A 25,298-nucleotide genomic window follows, 5' to 3' on the forward strand; every position below is an offset into this window, starting at 1 on the left:
GTGACCAGAGTTGATTAGTTCTATACCGGGTGTCGGTGACCAGAGTTGACCAGTTCTATACCGGGTGTGGGTGACCAGAGTTGACCAGTTCTATACCAGGTGTCGGTGACCAGAGTTGATTAGTTCTATACCGGGTGTGGGTGACCAGAGTTGACCAGTTCTATACCGGGTGTGGGTGACCAGAGTTGATTAGTTCTATACCGGGTGTGGGTGACCAGTGTTGACCAGTTCTATACCGGGTGTGGGTGACCAGAGTTGATTAGTTCTATACCGGGTGTGGGTGACCAGTTCTATACCAGGTGTGGGTGACCAGTGTTGACCAGTTCTATACCAGGTGTGGGTGACCAGTGTTGACCAGTTCTATACCGGGTGTGGGTGACCAGAGTTGACCAGTTCTATACCGGGTGTGGGTGACCAGAGTTGACCAGTTCTATACCGGGTGTGGGTGACCAGTGTTACCAGGCTCTGTGCACACACACTGAGGTCTCAGTCAGATAAATAGGTGCCATTATAAGTGAACGATGTGTTGGACACGCAGTGTCCAGGGGCGGATGGAGTCCATCTCTGGATCTTCACTCTGGAGAAGGATTCATCCTCTGGACGGACGATCACCACACCCCTCGAGGCAACCGAGGGATCTTCCGGGAAAAAGTTGAATGGGCGCAGGAAGAATCCGACGGCGTTGCCGGGAGTGCTTGTGTTTGGCACATCTTCTGAATGTGGAATGTGCAAGAAGCCAACCGTTACCCAAGCAACCAGATCCTGAAATAAACAGAAACACAAACCCAATCATTGACTGAATCTCCGAGTGAGGGCAGCAAACGCCCAATAACTCTACCTGGGACCAGCAGCCTTTAGCAGGGCTGTGGCTCGGTGTTTGGGACCCCCAAACAGACCGATACTGGGGGTCTGGTGTGTGTATCCCATTACTGGGGGTCCGGTGTGTGGGTCCCATTACTGGGGGTCCGGTGTGTGTGGGCCCCATTACTGGGGGTCCAGTGTGTGGGCCCCATTACTGGGGGTCCAGTGTGTGGGCCCCATTACTGGGGGTCTGGTGTGTGTGGGCCCCATTACTGGGGGTCCGGTGTGTGTGGGCCCCATTACTGGGGGTCCAGTGTGTGGGTCCCATTACTGGGGATCCGGTGTGTGTGGGCCCCATTACTGGGGGTCCGGTGTGTGTGGGTCCCATTACTGGGGGTCCGGTGTGTGTGTGGGTCCCATTACTGGGGATCCGGTGTGTGTGGGCCCCATTACTGGGGATCCGGTGTGTGTGGGCCCCATTACTGGGGGTCCGGTGTGTGTGGGCCCCATTACTGGGGGTCAAGTGTGTGTGTCCCATTACTGGGGGTCTGGTGTGTGTGGGCCCCATTACTGGGGGTCCGGTGTGTGTGGGCCCCATTACTGGGGGTCCAGTGTGTGGGTCCCATTACTGGGGATCCGGTGTGTGTGGGCCCCATTACTGGGGGTCCGGTGTGTGTGGGTCCCATTACTGGGGGTCCGGTGTGTGTGTGGGTCCCATTACTGGGGATCCGGTGTGTGTGGGCCCCATTACTGGGGATCCGGTGTGTGTGGGCCCCATTACTGGGGGTCCGGTGTGTGTGGGCCCCATTACTGGGGGTCAAGTGTGTGTGTCCCATTACTGGGGGTCTGGTGTGTGTGGGCCCCATTACTGGGGGTCCGGTGTGTGTGTGCCCCATTACTGGGGGTCCAGTGTGTGTATCCCATTACTGGGGGTCCGGTGTGTGGGTCCCATTACTGGGGGTCCGGTGTGTGTGTCCCATTACTGGGGGTCCAGTGTGTGTGGGTCCCATTACTGGGGGTCCGCTGTGTGTGGGTCCCATTACTGGGGGTGCAGTGTGTGGTCCCATTACTGAGGGTCCAGTGTGTGGGTCCCATTACTGGGGGTCCGGTGTGTGTGTGGGTCCCATTACTGGGGGTCCGGTGTGTGTGGACCCCATTACTGGGGGTCCGGTGTGTGTGGGCCCCATTACTGGGAGTCCAGTGTGTGGGTCCCATTACTGGGGGTCCGGTGTGTGTGGGCCCCATTACTGGGGATCCGGTGTGTGTGGACCCCATTACTGGGGGTCAAGTGTGTGGTGGGCCCCATTACTGGGGGTCCGGTGTGTGTGTGTCCCATTACTGGGGGTCCAGTGTGTGTATCCCATTACTGGGGGTCCGGTGTGTGGGTCCCATTACTGGGGGTCTGGTGTGTGTGGGCCCCATTACTGGGGGTCCAGTGTGTGTATCCCATTACTGGGGGTCCGGTATGTGTATCCCATTACTGGGGGTCCGGTGTGTGTGTCCCATTACTGGGGGTCCTGTGTGTGGGTCCCATTACTGGGGGTCCAGTGTGTGAGGGAGACCCTCGTACCTGATTGCTGATGTTCTCGTTGTTGCGGATAAAGTTCTCGAAGCTGACGGTTGGGTCCCACGGATCGTTCTGAAGATACAGACTGCTGCTGCTCTCCTCCTTCTCCCGGAAACGGGTCACGGCCAACTGGTACCTGACAGTATACACAGAATGGTCAGAGGGAGCGAGGGATGGCCAGAGGGACAGAGTGACAAACAGATAGACAGAGTGAGAGAGACAGAGGGAGGCAAAGAAAGGGGGAGAGAGACCAAGAGAGACTGAGGGAGGTAGGCAGAGAGAGTCGACCATTTAAAACTGAGATGAGGAGGAATTTCTTCTCTCAGAGGGTTGTAAATCTGTGGAATTCTCTGCCCCAGAGAGCTGTGGAGGCTGGGTCATTGAATATATTTAAGGTGGAGATAGACAGATTTTTGAATGATAAGGGAGTCAAGGGTTATGGGGAGCGGGCGGGGAAGTGGAGCTGAGTCCATGATCAGATCAGCCATGATCTTATTGAATGGCGGAGCAGGCTCGAGGGGCCGAATGGCCGACTCCTGTTCCTATTTCTTATGTTCCTATGTTCACACCTGGGACTGAATGGCCTGCGAAGTTGGGAAAGGATTGATTGAACCCTGCCAAAGCTGGTTGATTGGCGATTGGTTGGTGGGGGAATTGGCTTGTTCGGATTGGCTGTCAATTGAGGATTGGTTGGTGAGGGATTGACAGCTGGGATTGTCTGGCGGGGAATTGTCTGGCGGGGGATTGGCTGGCGGGGGATTGGCTGGCGGGGGATTGGCTGGCGGGGGATTGGCTGGCGGGGAATTGTCTGGCGGGGGATTGTCTGGCAGGGGATTGGCTGGCGGGGGATTGGCTGGCGGGGGATTGTCTGGCGGGGGATTGTCTGGCGGGGGATTGGCTGGCGGGGGATTGGCTGGCGGGGGATTGTCTGGCGGGGGATTGTCTGGCGGGGGATTGGCTGGCGGGGGATTGGCTGGCGGGGGATTGGCTGGCAGGGGATTGGCTGGCGGGGGATTGGCTGGCGGGGGATTGAGTGTGGATTGGACAGTGACCCTACCTGCCCCAGGTGATTGCCTTCTCCTCCTTCCAATTCCGTGGCAGCACGCGGTCAGCGTGTGAGTTGATCTGGATGCGATAGGCCCGTTGGTTTTGCCACTTGTTCTGTTGGTTGGGGTTATAAAAGACCAAGTATCTGGGCAGTGTTTTCCTGAAGGGGAAGGCCGCAGAACGCTCAGTATTTCTGTGCACCCTCTCCAGCCTCGGCTGTACAATGTGATCTCCCGGGCTCCAGGGGTTACTGATGTTTTCAAACTTCAGTCCAACTGTTTCAAAACTGTTCTCCCTTCCTACATCAAAATATTAAATTCAACAACTGAAAGTTGGTTCCCAATAAAACAGCTCCTGCTTTAGCCCTCTCAGCCCATGCTTGGGATAATTATTCACCCAACACACCCAGGGCCGTCCTTCACAAGACATTAAAAGCTCCAGCTCATGGAGAAAGCCATAAAAGTGTTAAAAAAACGCTGGATTTTATGGTCAGAGATATTAAACACTGAGATGCAATGGGGAAACAATGAAAGTATAACTCTCTTTTAGACTGACTTTCAGATTGGTTTAATTGGCAGCGAACTACTAAGTAGCTGTTTGGTGTTTAAGTAAATTTTAGTAAGTAAATTAATTTAAGGGTTAAGTCATGGCAGGAGAGCTCGGACCCGTGTCATGCTCCTCCTGTGCTGTGTGGGAAATCACGGACACTTCCAGTGTCCCTGACTACTATGTGTGCGGGAAGTGTGTCCAGCTGCAGCTCCTGACAGATCGCATGACGGCACTGGAGCTGCGGATGGACTCACTCTGGAGCTTGCGCGATGCTGAGAATGTTGTGGATAGCACATTTAGTGAGTTGGTCACACCGCAGGTAAGGGTTAGGACAGATAGTGAATGGGTGACCAAGAGACAAGAGCAGGAAGGTAATGCAGGAGTCCCCTGCGGTCATCTCCCTCCAAAACAGATATACCGTTTTGGATACTGTTGGAGAGATGATTTACCAGGGGAAGGCACCAGCAGCCAGGTTCATAGCACCGTGGGTGGCTCTGCTGCACAGAAGGGCGGGAAAAAGAGTGTGAGAGCTATAGTGATAGGGGACTCTATTATAAGGGGAATAGATAGGAGTTTCTGCGGCCGCAACCGAGACTCCAGGATGGTATGTTGCCTCCCTGGTGCAAGGGTCAAGGATGTCTCGGAGCGGTTGCAGAGCATTCTGGAGAGGGAGGGTGAACAGCCAGTTGTCGTGGTACATGTAGGTACCAACGATATAGGTAAGAAGCGGGAAGAGGTCCTACAAGCTGAATTTAGGGAGCTAGGAGTTAAATTAAAAAGTATGACCTCAAAGGTAGTAATCTCTGGATTGCTACCAGTGCCACTTGCTAATCAGAGTAGAGGGAGCAGGATAGTTAGAATAAATACGTGGCTTGAGCAGTGGTGCAAGAGGGAGGGATTCAAATTCCTGGGACATTGGAACCAGTTCTGGGGATAGTGGGACCTGTACAAAAGGGACGGTCTGCACTTGGGCAGGACTGGAACTGATGTCCTGGGGGTTACATTTGCTAATGCAGTTCGGGAGTGTTTAAACTAATATGGCAGGGGGATGGGAACCTATGCAATGAGACAGGGAGAAGTAAGATGGAGTCAGAAACAGATGGTAGAAAGGTAAAAAGCAATAGTGGAAGGCCGAGTAAACAAAGGCAAGAAACAAAAAGGGCCACACTACATCATAATTCGAAAAGCTTCTGAAAGCTTTGTGTCTTAATGCAAGGAGTATCCGTAATAAGGTGGATTAATTAACTGTGCAAATAGATGTTAACAGATATGATGTGATTGGGTGACAGAGACATGGCTCCAGGATGATCAGGGCTGGGAACTCAACATCCAGGGGTATTCAACATTCAGGAAGGATAGAATAAAAGGAAAAGGAGGTGGGGTAGCATTGCTGGTTAAAGAGGAGATTAATGCAATAGTTAGGAAGGACATTAGCTTGGATGATGTGCAATCTATATGGGTAGAGCTGCAGAACACCAAAGGGCAAAAAACATTAGTGGGAGTTGTGTACAGACCTCCAAACAGTAGTAGTGATGTTGGGGAGGGCATCAAACAGGAAATTAGGGGTGCATGCAATAAAGGTGCAACAGTTATCATGGGTGACTTTAATATGCAGAGAGATTGGGCTAACCAAACTGGAAGCAATACGGTGGAGGAGAATTTCCTGGAGTGCATAAGGGATGGTTTTCTAGACCAATATGTCGAGGAACCAACTAGGGGGGAGGCCATCCTAGACTGGGTGTTGTGTAATGAGAGAGGATGAATTAGCAACCTCGTTGTATGAGGCCCCTTGGGGAAGAGTGACCATAATATGGTGGAATTCTGCATTAGGATGGAGAATGAAACAGTTAATTCAGAGACCATGGTCCAGAACTTAAAGAAGGGTAACTTTGAAGGTATGAGGCGTGAATTGGCTAGGATAGATTGGCGAATGGTACTCAAGGGGTGACTGTGGATGGGCAATGGCAGACATTTAGAGACCGCATGGATGAACTACAACAATTGTACATCCCTGTCTGGTGTAAAAATAAAAAAGGGAAGGTGGCTTAACCATGACTATCAAGGGAAATCAGGGATAGTATTAAAGCCAAGGAAGTGGCATACAAATTGGCCAGAAATAGCAGCGAACCCGGGGACTGGGAGAAATTTAGAACTCAGCAGAGGAAGACAAAGGGTTTGATTAGGGCAGGGAAAATAGAGTACGAGAGGAAGCTTACAGGGAACATTAAGACGGATTGCAAACGTTTCTATAGATATGTAAAGAGAAAAAGGTTAGTAAAGACAAATGCAGGTCCCCTGCAGTCAGAATCAGGGGAAGTCATAACGGGGAACAAAGAAATGGCAGACCAATTGAACAAGTACTTTGGTTCGGTATTTACTAAGGAGGACACAAACAACCTTCCGGATATAAAAGGGGTCAGAGGGTTCAGTAAGAAGGAGGAACTGAGGAAATCCTTATTAGTCGGGAAATTGTGTTGGGGAAATTGATGGGATTGAAGGCCAATAAATCCCCAGGGCCTGATGGACTGCATCCCAAAGTTCTTAAGGAGGTGGCCTTGGAAATAGCAGATGCATTGACAGTCATTTTCCAACATTCCATTGACTCTGGATCAGTTCCTATGGAGTGGAGGGTAGCCAATGTAACCCCACTTTTTAAAAAAGGAGGGAGAGAGAAAACAGCGAATTATCGACTGGTCAGCCTGACCTCAGTAGTGGGTAAAATGATGGAATCAATTATTAAGGATGTCATAGCAGCGCATTTGGAAAGAGGTGACATGATAGGTCCAAGTCAGCATGGATTTGTGAAAGGGAAATCATGCTTGACAAATCTTCTGGAATTTTTTGAGGATGTTCCCAGTAGAGTGGACAAGGGAAAACCAGTTGATGTGGTGTATTTGGACTTTCAGAAGGCTTTCGACAAGGTCCCACACAAGAGATTAATGTGCAAAGTTAAAGCACATGGGATTGGGGGTAGTGTGCTGACATGGATTGAGAACTGGTTGTCAGACAGGAAGCAAAGAGTAGGAGTAAATGGGTACTTTTCAGAATGGCAGGCAGTGACTAGTGGGGTACCGCAAGGTTCTGTGCTGGGGCCCCAGCTGTTTACATTGTACATTAATGATTTAGACGAGGGGATTAAAGGTAGTATCTCTAAATTTGCAGATGCCACTAAGTTGGGTGGCAGTGTGAGCTGTGAGGAGGATGCTGTGAGGCTGCAGAGTGACTTGGATAGGTTAGGTGAGTGGGCAAATGCATGGCAGACGAAGTATAATGTGGATAAATGTGAGGTTATCCACTTTGGTGGTAAAAACAGAGAGACAGACTATTATCTGAATGGTGACAGATTAGGAAAAGGGGAGGTGCAATGAGATCTGGGTGTCATGGTATGTCAGCCATTGAAGGTTAGCATGCAGGTACAGCAGGCAGTTAAGAAAGCAAATGGCATGTTGGCCTTCATAGCGAGGGGATTTGAGTACAGGGGCAGGGAGGTGTTACTACAGTTGTGCAGGGCCTTGGTGAGGCCACACGTGGAGTATTGTGTACAGTTTTGGTCTCCTAACTTGAGGAAGGACATTCTTCCTATTGAGGGAGTGCAGCGAATGTTCACCAGACTGATTCCCGGGATGGCGGGACTGACCTATCAAGAAAAACTGGATCAACTGGGCTTGTATTCACTGGAGTTCAGAAGAATGAGAGGGGACCTCATAGAAACGTTTAAAATTCTGACGGGTTGAGACAGGGTAGATGCAGGAGGAATGTTCCCAATGTTGGGGAAGTCCAGAACCAGGGGTCACAGTCTAAGGATAAGGGGTAAGCCATTTAGGACCGAGATGAGGAGAAACTTCTTCACCCAGAGAGTGGTGAACCTGTGGAATTCTCTCCCACAGAAAGTTGTTGAGGCCAATTCACTAAATATATTCAAAAAGAGTTAGATGTGGTCCTTACGACTAGGGGGATCAAGGGTTATGACGAGAAAGAAGGAAGGGGGTACTGAAGTTGCATGTTCAGCCATGAACTCATTGAATGGCGGTTAGGCTCGAAGGGCCGAATGGCCTACTCCTGCACCTATTTTCTATGTTTCTATAACCTCAGGAAGACTGTGTGCCGTTGGAGTGAGATACGTCAGTTTGACACAATACACAGCACTGGCTCCTCTGAGTCTGAAAGTCTTGGGTTAAAATCCCACTCCAGAGAATGCACTGTCGGAGGAGCAGTACTGAGGGAGTGCCGCACTGTCAGAGGAGCAGTACTGAGGGAGTGCCGCACTGTCAGAGGAGCAATAATGAGGGAGTGCCGCACTGTCGGAGAGGCAGTATTGAGGGAGTGCCGCACTGTCGGAGGGGCAGTACTGAGGGAGCGCTGCACTGTCGGAGGGGCAGTACTGAGGGAGTGCTGCACTGTCGGAGGGGCAGTATTGAGGGAGTGCCGCACTGTCGGAGGGGCAGTACTGAGGGAGCGCTGCACTGTCGGAGGACAGTACTGAGGGAGCGCTGCACTGTCGGAGGGGCAGTAATGAGGGAGCGCTGCACTGTCGGAGGGGCAGTACTGAGGGAGCACCGCACTGTCGGAGGGGCAGTATTGAGGGAGTGCCGCACTGTCGGAGGGGCAGTACTGAGGGAGCGCCGCACTGTCGGAGGGACAGTACTGAGGGTGTGCTGCACTGTGGGAGGGTCAGTACTGAGGGAGAGCCGCACTGTCGGAGGAGCAGTATTGAGGGAGTGCCGCACTGTCGGAGGGGCAGTACTCTGGGAGTGCCGCACTGTCGGAGGGGCAGTACTGAGGGAGCGCTGCACTGTCGGCGGGGCAGTACTGAGGGAGTGCCGCACTGTCGGAGGGGCAGTACTGTGGGAGTGCCGCACTGTCGGAGGGGCAGTACTGAGGGAGCGCTGCACTGTCGGAGGGGCAGTACTGAGGGAACGCCGCACTGTCGGAGGGGCAGTACTGAGGGTGTGCTGCACTGTGGGAGGGTCAGTACTGAGGGAGAGCCGCACTGTCGGAGGGGCAGTACTGAGGGAGGGCTGCAGTGTTGGAGGGGCAGTACTAAGGGAGCACCGCACTGTCGGAGGGGCAGGACTGAGGGAGCACTTCACTGTCGGAGGGGCAGTACTGAGGGAGGGCTGCACTGTTGGAGGGGCAGTATTGAGGGAGTGCTGCAATGTCGGAGGGGCAGTACTGAGCGAGTGCCACACTGTCGGAGGGGCAGTACTGAGGGAGTGCAACACTGTCGGAGGGGCAGTACTGAGGGAGTGCCGCACTGTCGGAGGGGCAGTACTGATGGAGTGCCGCACTGTCGGAGGGGCAGTACTGATGGAGTGCCGCACTGTCGGAGGGGCAGTACTGAGGGAGTGCCGCACTGTCGGAGGGGCAGTACTGAGGGAGTGCCGCACTGTCGGAGGGGCAGTACTGAGGGAGCGCTGCACTGTCGTTGGGACCGTCTTTCTGATCAGACTTTAGACTGAGGCCCCGTCTGCCCCCTCAAATGTATGTAAAAGCAGCAAGGGCACTATTGCGAAGGGCAGGGAACTTCTCCCAGGTGTCCTGGGACAATCTTCATCCCTCAACCAATATCACTGAAACATTCTCTGGTCATTATCACGTTGATATTTGCGGGAGCTTGCTGTGCACCAATTGGCTGTGCACGTTTCCCACATTACAACAGTGAACTGCACTGTAATTGGCTGTGAAGCATTTTGGGACGTCCTGAGATCATGACTGATGCTATAAAAATGCAAGTTTTACTTTGTTTTAATGTAATGGGGAATCTGCATAAAACTTCAGTCTGACCGAGAGGGGAGTTGGTGAGATGGAGAGGGAGATGGGAGCAAGAGGGGAGGGTAGGAGAGAGGGAGGGAGGGAAGAGGTAGATGAATGGTGAAGGAGGGAGAAGGGCAATGGGAGGGTGAGGGAGAGGGAGAGAGGGAGGAGAGAGTAGGAAGGGGAGGGAGAGGGAGAGGGGAGGGGAGGGAGAGGAAAGGAGTGTAATATATAGCTCCACCTAATGGACTACTGTGGCAATGCAGCCATTGCTGTTTACAACAATAAAGAGGGAACAAGTCAGGGGACTGGGTTCCTAAAGTTATCAGCCTGTGTGTTTGTGATGTCGTACTGAAAATATAACATTTGGCGATGAGAATGGGATAATCGGATAAAAAAGCTGAAATATTTTTTGGTGGATAATTCAGCCAACCGACAGAGAGACTTTGAGAGCTTCTCTGTTTTGATTAACAGTTACAAATCCAAGGTAAATTACAAGCACACTTGGCTGAACTGCCAGAGTCCAGGTGGCCACGCCTATGGGAATAATAGGGCGCTTGGGGGAGTTTCAATGCGACCATGAAAGTTTTGGGGCATATGTGGAGCAGTTATAAATGTTTTTCACCGCAAATAATATCATCGATGTCCCCAATGATGAAAACTATAACTGGGTGGTGTTGGAAAAATAACGGGCTATTTTCTTAACTGAAGCAGGGACCGAGGTGTATGAAACCCTGAAAAATGTGCTTGTGCCTGTCAAGCCAAAGGACACATCACTTAAGCAGAACTTAGAACAGCACTACAGCCCTGAGACCATGGAAATTGCTGAAAGTTATCGTTTCGGAATACGAGATCAGTTAACCGATGAAAGTATTAGTGAGTACATTGTAGCATTAAAAAAACTAACTTTCAGGGTCGAGCATTACGTGACCACTTTGTTTGTGGGATGAAAAATGATGTGATCAGAAGAAAGTTATTGACAATGCCTAACTTGACTTGATGTAGCTTGTCAGACAGCTATGTTCATGGACATGGCTGACCAATATTCCTGAGAATTTCATACCATTTCCAGTCGTCAGATAACCGAGGTGAATCACTTGCAGGTTAAAAGTAAAAGGCAGTTGGGCCGCAAGGTCTCAGCGAGTGGCCAAGGTAACAGAGCATCGAAGTCCTGCTATCGGTGCCTGGGACAACACATTGCTCAAAGTTGTTCATATGTGAAGGCAGAGTGTTTCATCTGCAGGAAAACTGGGCATCCTGCGAAGGCATGCCGACTAAAGAGTAAACCAACTTTCAAAGCTATGAGTAGAAATCCCCAGAGACTACATAGCATGGAAGAACAACAACAGGACGAGGAGGTTTTCGAGCTACACATCATCAGGAGCACGAGGGTATCTAACAGTGATTCGAAAAATATCATCATCCAGGTAGATGTTGCAGGAACCAAGATACCCGTGGAAATCGACACTGGTGCATCCGTGAGTGTAGTACCGGAGTCACTGTGTCTCGACAAATTGCATGATTTCCCATTGGAGAAATCCAGGATAGCGCTGCGAGGCTACTCGGGAGAGAAAATTCCTGTGGTAGGTCGTATCACCGTACTGGTGAAATACAAGGATCACTTTCAGAACTTGCCTCTATTAGTAGTGGCAGGAGACAAGCCTGCCTTACTAGGAAAAAATTGGTTGAGATCACTGAAGCTGGATTGGAGTGAGATTTTTCGTGTTGAATCAAGATTTGCATCAACGGATGAGGTTATCAAGAGTTATCCGAAGGTGTTCTGCGAAACGGGCAGTCCGAAGTCCGATCCAAGGCTTCAAGGCCAGTGTCAGGGTACAGAAGGACGCTAGATCGGTTTACTACAAGCCACGTTCCGTACCATATGCACTCAAGGAGAAAGTTGAGCAAGAACTCAAAAGACTAGAGACTGAGAACATTATCTCTAATATAGATCGATGTAATTGGGCTACACCCATTGTTATTGTACCAAAGTCCGATGGTAAGGTAAGGCTGTGTGATGATTATAAAGTAACCGTAAACCAGGTTCTAGAGGGTAATGTCCCCAATACGTTGCCGAATATAGATTTGTTCACAACACTGACAGGGGGTCAAATCTTCTCAAAGTTGGATCTTACAAATGCCTACTTACAGCTTGAACTAGATGAGGAGTCCTCGTCATGTTTGACTATAAATACTCATCCAGGCCTATATCAATTTAATAGGCTACCGTTTGGAGTGTCTTCCGCCCCTGCCATATTCCAAGGGGTGATGACCCAGATTTTGCAAGGTATTGAAGGGGTAGTATGTTATTTGGATGACATACTAATTTCAGCACCAAATAGACAAATTCACAATAACATATTGAATGAAGTCCTCAAACGGCTAGAGAAGCACAGAGTACGAGTGTCTGCTCGTAAGTGTGAGTTATTTCAAAACTCAGTGGAGTACTTAGGGTACAGAGTTGACAAAGATGGTTTACATCCAATCAAGGGAAAGCTGGATTTAATCAGAAATGCACCCACTCCCAAGAATGTCACTGATCTTCAATCATTCTTGGGCTTTTGAACTATTATGGGAAGTTCCTACCAAATTTGGCTACAGTATTACATCCACTGAATGAACTTATGAAAAAACAGGTCCATTGGAAGTGGTCAGAAGAATGTGACACAGTATTCAAGGAGTGTAAACGCCAGTTAGTAGAGAACACCATGTGAGTTCACGATGACATGTCTAAGGAGATCAAGCTAGCATGTGATGCCTCTCCGTATGGAGTTGGGGCAGTGAGCTCTCATGTATCACGTAGTGGGGAGGAGAGACCAATTGCTTTTGCTTCACGCACTCTCAGTGCCAGTGAGCGGAATTATGCTTAGATCGAAAGGGAAGCTTTGGCATTGATTTTGGGGGTCAAGAAGTTTCACAAATACTTGTAAATTTACCATCGTTACTGACCATAAGCCGCTAACAGCAATCCTCCATCCAAAGTCCCCAGTTCCAACATTAGCTGCAGCCCGAATGCTGAGATGGGCTTTGATTTTGTCAGCATATACATATGATATTGAATACAGATGATCAGCTGATCACAGCAATGCTGATGCAATGTCTAGATTGCCTGCCCCATCACAAGTTACACCCGATAGGGAAGAAGTGTTTTATTTTTCATACATTGATGAACTGCCAGTCACGTCAAAGGTGTATGAGTATATTGCAATTGGATGGCCAAACCAGGTAACAGACAAAGATACACATCCATTCTTCATTTGTAGGAATGAACTATCAGTCGATAAAGATTGTATCATGTGGGGTGCAAGAGTGGTTATACCAAATAAATTCAGGTCCAAATTATTAGGAGACCTCCATGACCAGCACCTGGGAATGTGCTTGACCAAGAGTTTTGCACGCAGTTATTTATGGTGGCCAGGTCAAGATAAAGATATAGAGTACATCGTGAGTCAGTGTACGACATGTCAATCGGTGAGCATGCAACCTCCACCAGTACCATTACAGCCATGGAAATGGCCTCCCAGGGTATGGCAAAGACTACATGTAGATTTTGCTGAGCTAGAAGGACAGCAATAGCCATTCGAAGTGGGTCGAGGTGTTTCCAATGCTGAAAATAACAAATAAAACATTAGAAACTTTGCAAAGATTATTTTTTTCATTTGGCCTCCCAGAAGAAATTGTTTCTGATAATGGACCACAATTTTGTTCAGAAGAATTTTCACAGTTCACGAGCATAAATGGTGTGAAACATATGAAGGTTCCAATGTACCAGTTGAAATGGTGCAGCAGAGCGCACTGTACAAATTATAAAACGTGGCATCATGAAACAAATGTTGGATCCAAATCCAAAGAAACGACACGTTGTCATTGGACCACAAATTGGCTAATTTTCTAATTACAGCCATGAACCAGATTCTCGTTGATAAAACCAAACTTGGCACAGTCCGTAGAAGAGAAATAATGAAGACAGAAAGAGATAAGAGGTCGAGTAAAAGAGAGAAGTGTAAAATGTTAGAGTAAAGAACCATCACCATAGCTAGTTAAAGTGGTTACCAGGAAGAGTGGTGAAGATATGTGGTCCTCGCACATATTTGGTAAAGATGTTTGATAATGGACAAGTTAGGTTTGTTCATAATGATCATATGTTACCTACTGATGTGGAAGGAGTTGAAGGTGGGAATGATTCAATTATTTCTGACTCATCAGATAGTTTTGATACAAGTAGAAGACCAGTAGCAAATCCTGCATCCAATGTACTGGAAACAAGTCCAAGAGAAAGTCAGAATTTAAGTCTGAGTCCGAGTCAGGCAGACAAACGGTCCGAAGTTGTAGAGAGTTCAAATGTAAATCAAGGGATCCCTTGGAGGAAAACTTTCCTCAGGATCAGCCTAGAATGAGTCTAAATTCGACACCATGTTTGGAAAAATAGAAACATAGAAAATAGGTGCAGTAGTAGGCCATCCGTCCCTTCGAGCCTGCACCACCATTCAATGCGATCATGGCTGATCATTCCTTCATGTAAGGGGAATAGATAGGTGTTTCTGTGGCCGCAACCGAGACTCCAGGATGGTATGTTGCCTCCCTGGTGCAAGAGTCAAGGATGTCTCGGAGCGGGTGCAGGACATTCTGAAAAGGGAGGGTGAATAGCCAGTTGTCGTGGTGCACATTAGTACCAACGATATAGGTAAAAAAAGGGATGAGGTCCTACGAGACGAATTTAAGGAGCTAGGAGCTAAATTAAAAAGTAGGATCTCAAAAGTAGTAATCTCAGGATTGCTACCAGTGGCACGTGCTAGTCAGAGTAGAAATCGCAGGATAGCTCAGATGAATACGTGGCTTGAGCAGTGATGCAGCAAGGAGGGATTCAAATTCCTGGGGCATTGGAACCGGTTCTGGGGGAGGTGGGACCAGTACAAACCGGACAGTCTGCACCTGGGCAGGACTGGAACCAATGTCCGAGGGGGAGTGTTTGCTAGTGCTGTTGGGGAGGGGTTAAACTAATATGGCAGGGGGATGGGAACCAATGCAGGGAGACAGAGGGAAACAAAATGGAGACAGAAGCAAAAGACAGAAAGGAGATGAGTAAAAGTGGAGGGCAGAGAAACCCAAGGCAAAAAACAAAAAGGGCCACTGTACAGCAAAATTCTAAAGGGTCAAAGTGTAATAAAAGGGCAAGCATGAAAGCTCGGTGCCTCAAGACGAGGAGTATTCGGAACACAGGAGAGGGCACACATCTAGTTAGAGTGGGTGAGAGCTCAGATGAAAAGGACCCCAAGAAAGAATGCAAAAGGCAGGAGGCAACAGAGCAGAGTAGCACTGGGGTAAGTGTAAACCACAAGGTGACAGGAAGGGACAAGATGTATAAATATAAAGGGGCTGCAGGAGGGGTCAAATCTAAAAAATCATGGTTTAAAAACTAGTATTAAAACACTCTACCTAAACGCACGCAGCATTCGAAATAAAGTAAATGAGTTGACGGCACAAATCATTACAAATGGGTATGATTTGGTGGCCATTACAGAAACGTGCTTGCAGGGTGGCCAAAACTGAGAATTAAACATACAGGGGTATCTGACAATTTGGAAGGATAGACAAGAAGGGAAAGGAGGTGGGGTAGCTCTGTTAATAAAGGATGATATCAGGGCAGTTGTGAGAGATGATATTGGCTCTAATGAACAAAATGTTAAATCATTGTGGGTGGAGATTAGAGATAGTAAGGGGAAAAAGTCACTGGTGGGCGTAGTTTATAGGTTCCCAAATAATAACTTCATGGTGAGGCGGGCAATAATCAAGGAAATAATGGAGGCATGTGAAAAAGGAACGGCAGTAATCATGGGGGATTTTAACCTACATATTGATTGGTCAAATCAAATCACACGGGGTAGCCTGGAGGAGGAATTCATAGAATGCATATGGGATTAGTTCTTAGAACAGTATGTTACAGAACCTACAAGGGAGCAAGCCATCTGAGATCTGGTCCTGTGTAATGAGACAGGAATAATAAACGATCTCCTCGTAAAAGATCCTCTCGGAATGAGTGATCACAGTATGGTTGAATTTGTAATACAGATTGAGGGTGAGGAAGTCGTGTCTCAAACGAGCGTACTATGCTTAAACAAAGGGGACTACAGTGGGATGAGGGCAGAGTTGGCTAAAGTAGACTGGAAACACAGACTAAACGGTGGCACAATTGAGGAACAGTGGGGGACTTTTAAGGAGCTCTTTCATAGTGCTCAACAAAAATATATTCCAGTGAAAAAGGGCGGTAAGAGAAGGGATAACCAGCCGTGGATAACCAAGGAAATAAAGGAGAGTATCAAATTAAGACCAATGCGTATAAGGTGGCCAAGGTTAGTGGGAAACTAGAAGATTGGGAAAATTTTAAACGACAGCAAAGAATGACGAAGAAAGCAATAAAGAAAGGAAAGATAGATTACGAAGGTAAACTTACGCAAAACATAAAAACAGATAGTAAAAGCTTTTACCGATATATAAAACGGAAAAGAGTGACTAAAGTAAATGTTGGTCCCTTAGAAGATGAGAAGGGGGATTTAATAATGAGAAATGTGGAAATGGCTGAGACCTTAAACAATTATTTTGCTTCGGTCTTCACAGTGGAAGACACAAAAACCATGCCAAAAATTGCTGGTCACAGGAATGTGGGAAGGGAGGACCTTGAGACAATCACTATCACTAGGCGGGTAGTGCTGGACAGGCTAATGGGACTCAAGGTAGACAAGTCCCCTGGTCCTGATGAAATGCATCCCAGGGTATTAAAAGAGATGGCAGAAGTTATAGCAGATGCATTCGTTATAATCTACCAAAATTCTCTGGACTCTGGGGAGGTACCAGCGGATTGGAAAGCAGCTAATGTAACGCCTCTGTTTAAAAAAGGGGGCAGACAAAAGGCAGGTAACTATAGGCCGGTTAGTTTAACATCTGTAGTGGGGAAAATGCTTGAAGCTATCATTAAGGAAAAAATAGCGGGACATCTGGATAGGAATAGTGCAATCAAGCAGACGCAACATGGATTCATGAAGGGGAAATCATGTTTAACTAATTTACTGGAATTCTTTGAGGATATAACGAGCATGGTGGATAGAGGTGTCCCGGTGGATGTGGTGTATTTAGATTTCCAAAAGGCATTCGATAAGGTGCCACACAAAAGGTTACTGCAGAAGATAGAGGTACGCGGAGTCAGTGGAAATGTATTAGCATGGATAGAAAATTGGCTGGCTAACAGAAAGCAGAGTCAGGATAAATGGGTCCTTTTCGGGTTGGAAATCGGTGGTTAGTGGTGTGCCACAGGGATCGGTGCTGGGACCACAACTGTTTACAATATACAGAGATGACCTGGAAGAGGGGACAGAGTGTAATGTTACAAAATTTGCAGATGACACAAAGATTAGTGGGAAAGCGGGTTGTGTAAAGGACACAGAGAAGCTGCAAAGTGATTTAGATAGGTTAAGCGAATGGGCTAAGGTTTGGCAGATGGAATACAATGTCGGAAAATGTGAGGTCATCCACCTTGGGAAAAAAAACAGTAAAAGGGAATATTATTTGAATGGGGAGAAATTACAACATGCTGAGGTGCAGAGGAACCTGGGGGTCCTTGTGCATGAATCCCAAAAAGTTAGTTTGCAGTTGCAGCAGGTAATCAGGAAGGCGAATGGAATGTTGGCCTTCATTGCGAGAGGGATGGAGTACAAAAGCAGAGAGGTCCTTCTGCAACTGTATAGGGTATTGGTGAGGCTGCACCTGGAATACTGCGTGCAGTTTTGGTCACCTTACTTAAGGAAGGATATACTAGCTTTGGAGCGGATACAGAGACGATTCACTAGGCTGATTCCGGAGATGAGGGAGTTACCTTATGATGATAGATTGAGCAGACTGTGTCTTTACTCGTTGGAGTTCAGAAGGATGAGGGGTGATCTTATTGAAACATTTAAAATATGAAAGGGATAGACAAGATAGAGGCAGGGAGGTTGTTTCCACTGGTCGGGGAGACTAGAACTAGGGGGCACAGCCTCAAAATACGGGGGAGCCAATTTAAAACCGAATTGAGAAGGAATTGTTTCTCCCAGAGGGTTGTGAATCTGTGGAATTCTCTGCCCAAGGAAGCAGTTGAGGCTAGCTCAATGAATGTATTCAAATCACAGACAGATAGAATTTTAACCAATAAGGGAATTAAGGGTTACGGGGAGCGGACGGGTAAGTGGAGCCGAGTCCACGGCCAGATCAGCCATGATCTTGTTGAATGGCGGAGCAGGCTCGAGGGGCTCGATGGCCTTCTCCTGTTCCTAATTCTTATGTTATGTTCTTATGTTCTTCAGTACCCCATTCCTGCTTTCTCTCCAGACCCCTTGATGCCTTTAGCCATAAGGGCCATATCTAACTCCCTCTTGAATATATCCAATGAACTGGCCTCAACAACTCTCTGTGGTAGGGAATTCCACAGGTTAACAACTCTCTGTGAAGAAGTTTCTCCTCATCTCAGTTCTAAATGGCTTACCCCTTATCCTAAGACTATGTCCCCTGGGTCTGGACTTCCCCAACATCGGTAACAGTCTTCCTGCATCTAACCTGTCCAGTCCCGTCAGCATTTTATATGTTTCTAGGAGATCCCCTCTCATCCTTCTAAACTCCAGTGAATAAAGGCCCAGTCGATCCAGTCTCTCCTCATATGTCAGTCCTGCCATCCCAGGAATCAGTCTGGTGAACCTTCGCTGCACTCCCTCAATAGCAAAAACATCCTTCCTCAGATTAGGAGAACAAAACTGAACACAATATTCCAGGTGGGGCCTCACCAAGTCCCTGTACAACTGCAGTAAGACCTCCCTGCTCCTATACTCAAATCCCCTAGCTATGAAGGCCAACATACCATTTGCCTTCTTCACCTCCTGCTGTACCTGCATGCCAACTTTCAATGACTGATGAATCATGACATCCAGGTCTCGTTGCACCTCCCCTTTTCCTAATCTTCCGCCATTCAGATAATATTCTGCCTTCGTGTTTTTGCCACCAAAGTGGATAACCTCACATTTATCCACATTATACTGCATCTGCCATGCATTTGCCCACTCACCTAACCTGTCCAATTTATCTTGCAGCCTCTTAGCAACCTCCTCACAGCTCACACCACCACCCAGTTTAGTGTCATCTGCAAACTTGGAGATATTACACTCAGTTCCTTCATCCAAATCATTAATGTATATTGTAAATAGCTGGGGTCCCAGCACTGAGCCCTGCGACACTCCATTCGTCACTGCCTGCCATTCTGAAAAGGACCCGTTTATCCCGACTCTCTGCTTCCTGTCTGCCAACCAGTTCTCTATCCACGTCAGTACATTACCCCCAATACCATGTGCTTTAATTTTGCACACCAATCTCTTGTGTGGGACCTTGTCAAAAGCTTTTTGAATGTCCAAATACACCACATCCACTGGTTCTCCCTTGTCCACTCTACTAGTTACATCCTCAAAAAATTCCAGAAGATTTGTCAAGCATGATTTCCCCTTCATAAATCCATGCTGACTTGGACCAATCCTATCACTGCTTTCCAATGTGCTGCTATTTCATCCTTAATGATTGATTCCAACATTTTCCCCACGACTGATGTCAGGCTAACCGATCTATAATACCCATTTTCTCTCCTTCCTTTTTTAAAAAGTGGTGTTACATTAGCTACCCTCCAGTCCATTGGAACTGATCCAGAGTTGACAGACTGTTGGAAACTGATCACCAATGCATCCACTATTTCTAGGGCCAGTTCCTTAAGTATTCTGGCATGTAGGCTATCAGGCCCTGGGGATTTATCGGCCTTCAATTCCGTCAATTCCCCGAACACAATTTCCCGCCTGATAAGGATATCCTTCAGTTCCTCCTTCTCACTTGACCTTCGGACTTCGAGTACATCGGGAAGGTTATTTGTGTCTTCCTTCGTGAAGACAGAACCAAAGTATTTGTTCAATTGGTCTGCCATTTCTTTGTTCCCCATTATAAATTCACCCGAATCCGACTGCAAGGGACCTACGCTTGTCTTCACTCATCTTTTTCTCTTCACATATCTTTCGAAGCTTTTTCAGTCATTTTTTATGTTCCCGGCAAGCTTCCTCTCATAATCTATTTTCCCCCTCTTAATTAAACCCTTTGTCCTCCTCTGCAGAATTCTAAATTTCTCCCAGTTCTCCGGTTTGCTACTTTATCGATGCCTCTTCCTTGGATTTAACACTATCCTTAATTTCCCTCGTTAGCCACGGTTGAGCCACCTTCCCCGTTTTATTTTTACTCCAGACAGGGATGCACAATTGTTGAAGTTCGTCCATGTGATCTGTAAAGGTTTGCCATTGCCTATCCACCGTTAACTCTTTAAGTTTCATTTGCCAGTCTATTCTAGCCAATTCACGCCTCATACCATCAAAGTTATCTTTCCTTAAGTTCAGGATCCTAGTTTCTGAATTAACTTTGACACTCTCCATCATAATAAGAAATTCTACCATATTATGGTCACTCTTCCCCAAGGGGCCTCGCACAACAAGATTGCTAATTAGTCCCTTCTCATTACACATCACCCAGTCTAGGATGGCCAGCTCTCTAGTTGGTTCTTCGACATATTGGTCTCGAAAACCATCCCTAATACACTCCAGGAAATCATCCTCCATCGTATTACTACCAGTTTGGTTAGCCCAATCTATATGTAGATTAAAGTCGCCCATGATAACTGCTGTACCCTTATTTCTTGTTTGATGCTGTCCCCAACCTCACTACTACTGTTTGGTGGTCTGTACACAACTCCCACTAGCGTTTTCTGCCCTTTGGTCTTCCGTAGCTCCACCCATACCGATTCCACATCCAAGCTAATGTCCTTTCTTACTATTGCATTAATTTCCTCTTTAACCACCAACGCCACCCTGCCTCCTTTTCCTTTCTGTCTATCCTTCCTAAATGTTGAATACCCCTGGATGTTGAGTTCCCAGCCTTGGTCACGCTGGAGCCATGTCTCTGTGATGCCAATCACATCGTATCCGTTAACTGCTATCTGCGCAGTTAATTCGTCCACCTTATTCCGAATACTCCTCGCATTGAGGCACAGAGCCTTCAGGCTTGTCTTTTTAACACACTTTGACCCTTTAGAATTCTGCTGTAAAGTGGCCATTTTTGTTTTTTGCCTTGGGTTTCTCTGCCCTCCACTTTTACTATTCTCCTTTCTATCTTTTGCTTCTGTCTCTATTTTATTCCTCTCTGTCTCCCTGCATTGGTTCCCATCCCACTGCCATATTATTTTAACTCCTCCCCAACAGCACAAGAAAACACTCCCCCTACGACATTGGTTCCGGTCCTGCCCAGGTGCAGACCGTCCGGTTTGTACTGGTCCCACCTCCCCCAGAACCGGTTCCAATGTCCCAGGAATTTGAATCCCTCCCTTCTGCACCACTCCTCAAGCCACGTATTCATCTGAGCTATCCTGTGATTCCTACTCTGACTAGCACGTGCCACTGGTAGCAATCCTGAGATTACTACTTTTGAGGTCCTACTTTTTAATTTAATTCCTAGCTCCCTAAATTTGTCTCGTAGGACCTCATCCTGTTTTTATCTATATCGTTGGTACCAATGTGCACCACGACAACTGGCTGTTCACCCTCCCTTTTCAGAATGTCCTGCACCCGCTCCGAGACATCCTTGACCCTTGCACCAGGGAGGCAACATACCATCCTGGAGTCTCGGTTGCGGCCGCAGAAATACTATCTATTCCCCTTACAATCGAATCCCCTATCACTATCGCTCTCCCACTCTTTTTTCTGCCCTCCTGTGCAGCAGGTTCTGTTCGAGAGCGAAGGCATCCTCTTCAAAACAGAAAACAAGTAGTTAAGCTTGATTTGTAAATATGGCAAAATAAGTCCATATCTTTTGTTATGTATAAACATGCAAGTTATATATGATTGTTTTTTATAATTACTTCTTCATTAAGGAGGGAGAAATGTAATATTTATAGCTCCACCCAGTGGACTAATGTGGCACTGCAGCCATTGCTGTTTGCAACAATAAAGAGGGAACAAGTCAGGTGACTGGCTTCCTAAAGTTATCATCCATCTTAGCGACTGTGTGTCTGTGATGTCGTACTGAAAATATAACAAGGAGAGGGGATGGAGGGAGAGCGGAGGGAGAGGGAAGGAAGAGGGAAGGAAAGGAGGAGAGGGGAGGGAGTCGGGTGGAGGCTGGAGGAAGAGGAGGGATGTGTGGAAATTTGAAGGCTAGTGGAATGAGCTGAAGGACTGAAGTGTGGAGGGAGGGGTCTGAGGGAAGGGGTGGGGTTCAGGAGGAAGGGGAGGGGGAAGGGAAGGGGTTCAGGAGGAAGGGGAAGGGTCTGAGGGAAGGAATGGGATTCAGGAGGAAGGAGAGGGAGGGAGGGAGAGAAGGGAAGGGGTTCAGGAGAAAGGAGAGGAGGAAGGGAGGGGGTGGGGTACAAGCAGGAAAGGGAAAGTGGGGGAGGGAGGGAGGGTGAGGGTGTGAGTTGAGGGGTGCGGAGACAATTAATTAAGGGCAAAGAAGCTAAAACAGAGTAATGTTGGGAAGGAGTGTGGCCATCGCCCCCTGTGCCCAGGGCTCAGTCCTGTCGCACCTCCCTGTATGGACATCCCTGTCTCTGTGGGACCAGCTCGGGATGACTCACCTGCCACATCCAGATCCACTTTATAATGTACGAGGTGTGTGTGGAGATTGCCCAGGACATGGCCATACACCTTGTTGCCATAGTTCGCACCCTCAGGGGTGAAGAAGGTTGCGTGTATGTAGCCTGTGGCATGGACTTTAACCTCCATCACCCCATTCTGGTAGAAGATGAAGTCCCAGATATAGTCATAGTTATAGACAGTGGACGTGGTCCTGATCACAAGCACGTGATTCTCGAAACCCCCGTAGAAGTTGTAACCTCCTTTGAAGTTGCTGTTGAAATGCCTCCTGAGGGGGAGAGCCTTGGAGTATTCGAAGATGCACAAAGCATTCTTGTAGCGGACGGGCAGGTCAGTGTCCATGAAATGGTACACATCTCTGTATGTGGCCATCTCTGGGCAGTCAATCCCTTTGGCTAGCTCGTAGTTCATCACTCCCATGCCCCAAGCGGTGTCGATGTACTTGGTCTGCATTGCTGCCGGGCTATGCCCAGCGTAGAACGCAATGGCTTCCTGAAGGCTGACCTCGTACGCGATTGGCTCGTCGTTGAACCTGATGTCGAAAAGTTGGATCCCAGCGGACGAGCGCATTCTGAAGGCCAAGCTCCAACCGGTGTAGACGACCGAATTCCCAGTCACTGTGTACCTCTTTCCCTGAGGCTGCCAGGGCTTGGGCCCAGTCGTGTCGGTCGGCGTTTTGAAGTGGCCTCTGGGTATGTAGGTGGAGTACAGGTCATCACTGCTGAATTCAGGCAGCTTGATCTTAGGCACCAGTCCCCTGTTGTACTTGTCCACCAGCTCCCCCACACTATCGAAGAATTGCCCGTTGTACCAAACCTTCTCCACCGCCCAGTGCCTGGGGTCCAGGGCCTTGTGGTTCAGCAGCAACTCAAAGCCGATTGGATGAATGAAAGAGCCTTCCACAGCACGCTGCAGTATGAACCACGACTTCCTGTCCCCTGACCTCTGACCCCTGGGTGCGATGTCGGCAAAGGTCAGGCAGCGGTTGGTGCAGTTGTGGTACCAGAATCCACTGGACTCTCTCAGTAGTGGGGTCGCGACCTGCGTGACCTCAGCCAGCTTCTGGTGAATGAGCATGTACTCCACAGAGGTCGTAGGTCGGGAGGTGAACTTTATGAGCCGGTTGCCGTGCAGTATTATGGGATGGTAATACTTGGGCATGGGCAAGGGCCCCACGATGTATTCAGTGACATTGGGCATCGGTTCGGCGCCGAAAAAGATCACCACCTTGGCATTGCGCTTGGGGGTGCAGGCGAGCCCGTTGAGGAAGTTCTGCACGTGCTGTTTCTTGGGGATTTGGAGCTCGATGAGGAAGATGTAGTTTTTGTCGAGTGTCTGTGTTTTGGCAGCCGACAGGTTGAGGATCTTCTGGGACATGAGGAAGGCCCTCACTTCCCGCATCTCCGTGGGGCTGAGGTCAGCAAACACGGAAGCCTTGAACCGGTACCGTTCGGTGCTTTGGGGGTGTGCAGAACTGGCTGCACAACACATCATCGTCGCCCAAACACCGGCCCACCAGATCCTCCCCACGCCTTTCATACCTCCACCTGCAAGGGAAGGGAGTATGGATACTATAACATCATCGGGGCTCAGAAATCACAGCGACTCAGAGAAAGAGCTCGGTGCTGTTGAAAGAACATCATAATGGAATATCACTGTAGAATCATTACCTCACTCATGCCCAAAGCACCACAGGCAACACATCAGAACATAGAAACATAGAAACATAGAAAATAGGTGCAGGAGTAGGCCATTCGGTCCTTCGAGCCTGCACCGCCATTCAATATGATCATTCAATATCTCCCTCTTAAATATATTCAGTGACTCGGCCTCCACAGCCTTCTGTGGTAGAGAATTCCACAGATTCACCTCTCTCTGAGTGAAAACATTTCTCCTCATCTCGGTCCTAAATTCCCTGCCCCGTATCCTGAGACTGTGACCCCTTGTTCTAGACTTCCCAGCCCGGGGAAACATCCTCCCCGCATCCAGTCTGTCCAACCCAGTCAGAATTTTATACCTTTCAATGAGATCCCCTCTCATTCTTCTAAACTCCAGTGAATACAGGCCCAGTCGACCCAATCTCTCCTCATACCGACAGTCCTGCCATCCCAGGAATCAGTCTGGTGAACCTTCGCTGCACTCCCTCTGTGACAAGTATATCCTTCCTTAGGTAAGGAGACCGACACTGCACACAATACTCCAGGTGTGGTCTCACCAAGGCCCTGTGTAACTGGAGTAAGACATCCTTGCTCCTGTACTCAAACCCTCTTGCAATGAAGGCCAACATACCATTTGCCCCTAACTGCTTGCTGCACCATGTTTACTTTGAATGACTGGTGTACAAGGACACCCAGGTCCCTCTGTACATCCACACTTCCCAAGCCATCACCATTTAAATAATACTTTGTCCTTATGTTTTTCCTACCAAAGTGGATAACTTCACATTTATCCACGTTATACTGCATCTGCCATGTGTTTGCCCACTCACTCAACCGATCTAAATCACCTTGCAGTGTCTTTGCATCCTCCTCACAACTCAATCCCACCTAGCTTTCTGTCGTCAGCAAACTTGAAAATATTACATTTGGTTCCCTCATCCAAATCATTTATATATATTGTGAATAGCTGGGGCCCCAGCACTGATCCCTGTGGTACCCCACTAGTCACTGCCCGCCACCCCAAAAAAGACCTGTTTATTCCTACTCTCTGTTTCCTGTCAGTTAAGCAATTTTCAAACCATGCCAATTATCCCCAATCCTATGTGCTTTAATTTTGCACACTAACCTCTTGTGAGACTTTATCAAAGGCCTTCTGAAAATCCAAATACACTATATCTACTGGTTCTCCCTTATCTATTCTATCAGTTACATCCTCAAAAAACTCCAGTAGGT

At 48.1% G+C, this 25,298-nt stretch overlaps 1 protein-coding gene across 1 annotated transcript in view; it reads right to left on the bottom strand.

Annotated features, from left to right (window-relative positions):
- Window positions 1-25,298, bottom strand: part of aoc1 (amine oxidase copper containing 1) — an 87,587-nt gene continuing 62,289 nt past the window's right edge. Inside the window, exons 2-5 of the mRNA XM_070877053.1 lie at window positions 22,389-23,954; window positions 3,426-3,714; window positions 2,372-2,504; window positions 1-762 (exon numbers count right to left, since the gene is read on the bottom strand). Of these exons, the coding sequence (XP_070733154.1) occupies window positions 487-762; window positions 2,372-2,504; window positions 3,426-3,714; window positions 22,389-23,946 (2,256 nt within the window). The 5' untranslated portion in view covers window positions 23,947-23,954 and the 3' untranslated portion in view covers window positions 1-486. The remainder of the gene's footprint in view (window positions 763-2,371; window positions 2,505-3,425; window positions 3,715-22,388; window positions 23,955-25,298) is intronic.

Source organism: Pristiophorus japonicus, chromosome 1, assembly GCF_044704955.1.
Source record: "Pristiophorus japonicus isolate sPriJap1 chromosome 1, sPriJap1.hap1, whole genome shotgun sequence".
Taxonomy (NCBI): domain Eukaryota; kingdom Metazoa; phylum Chordata; class Chondrichthyes; family Pristiophoridae; genus Pristiophorus; species Pristiophorus japonicus.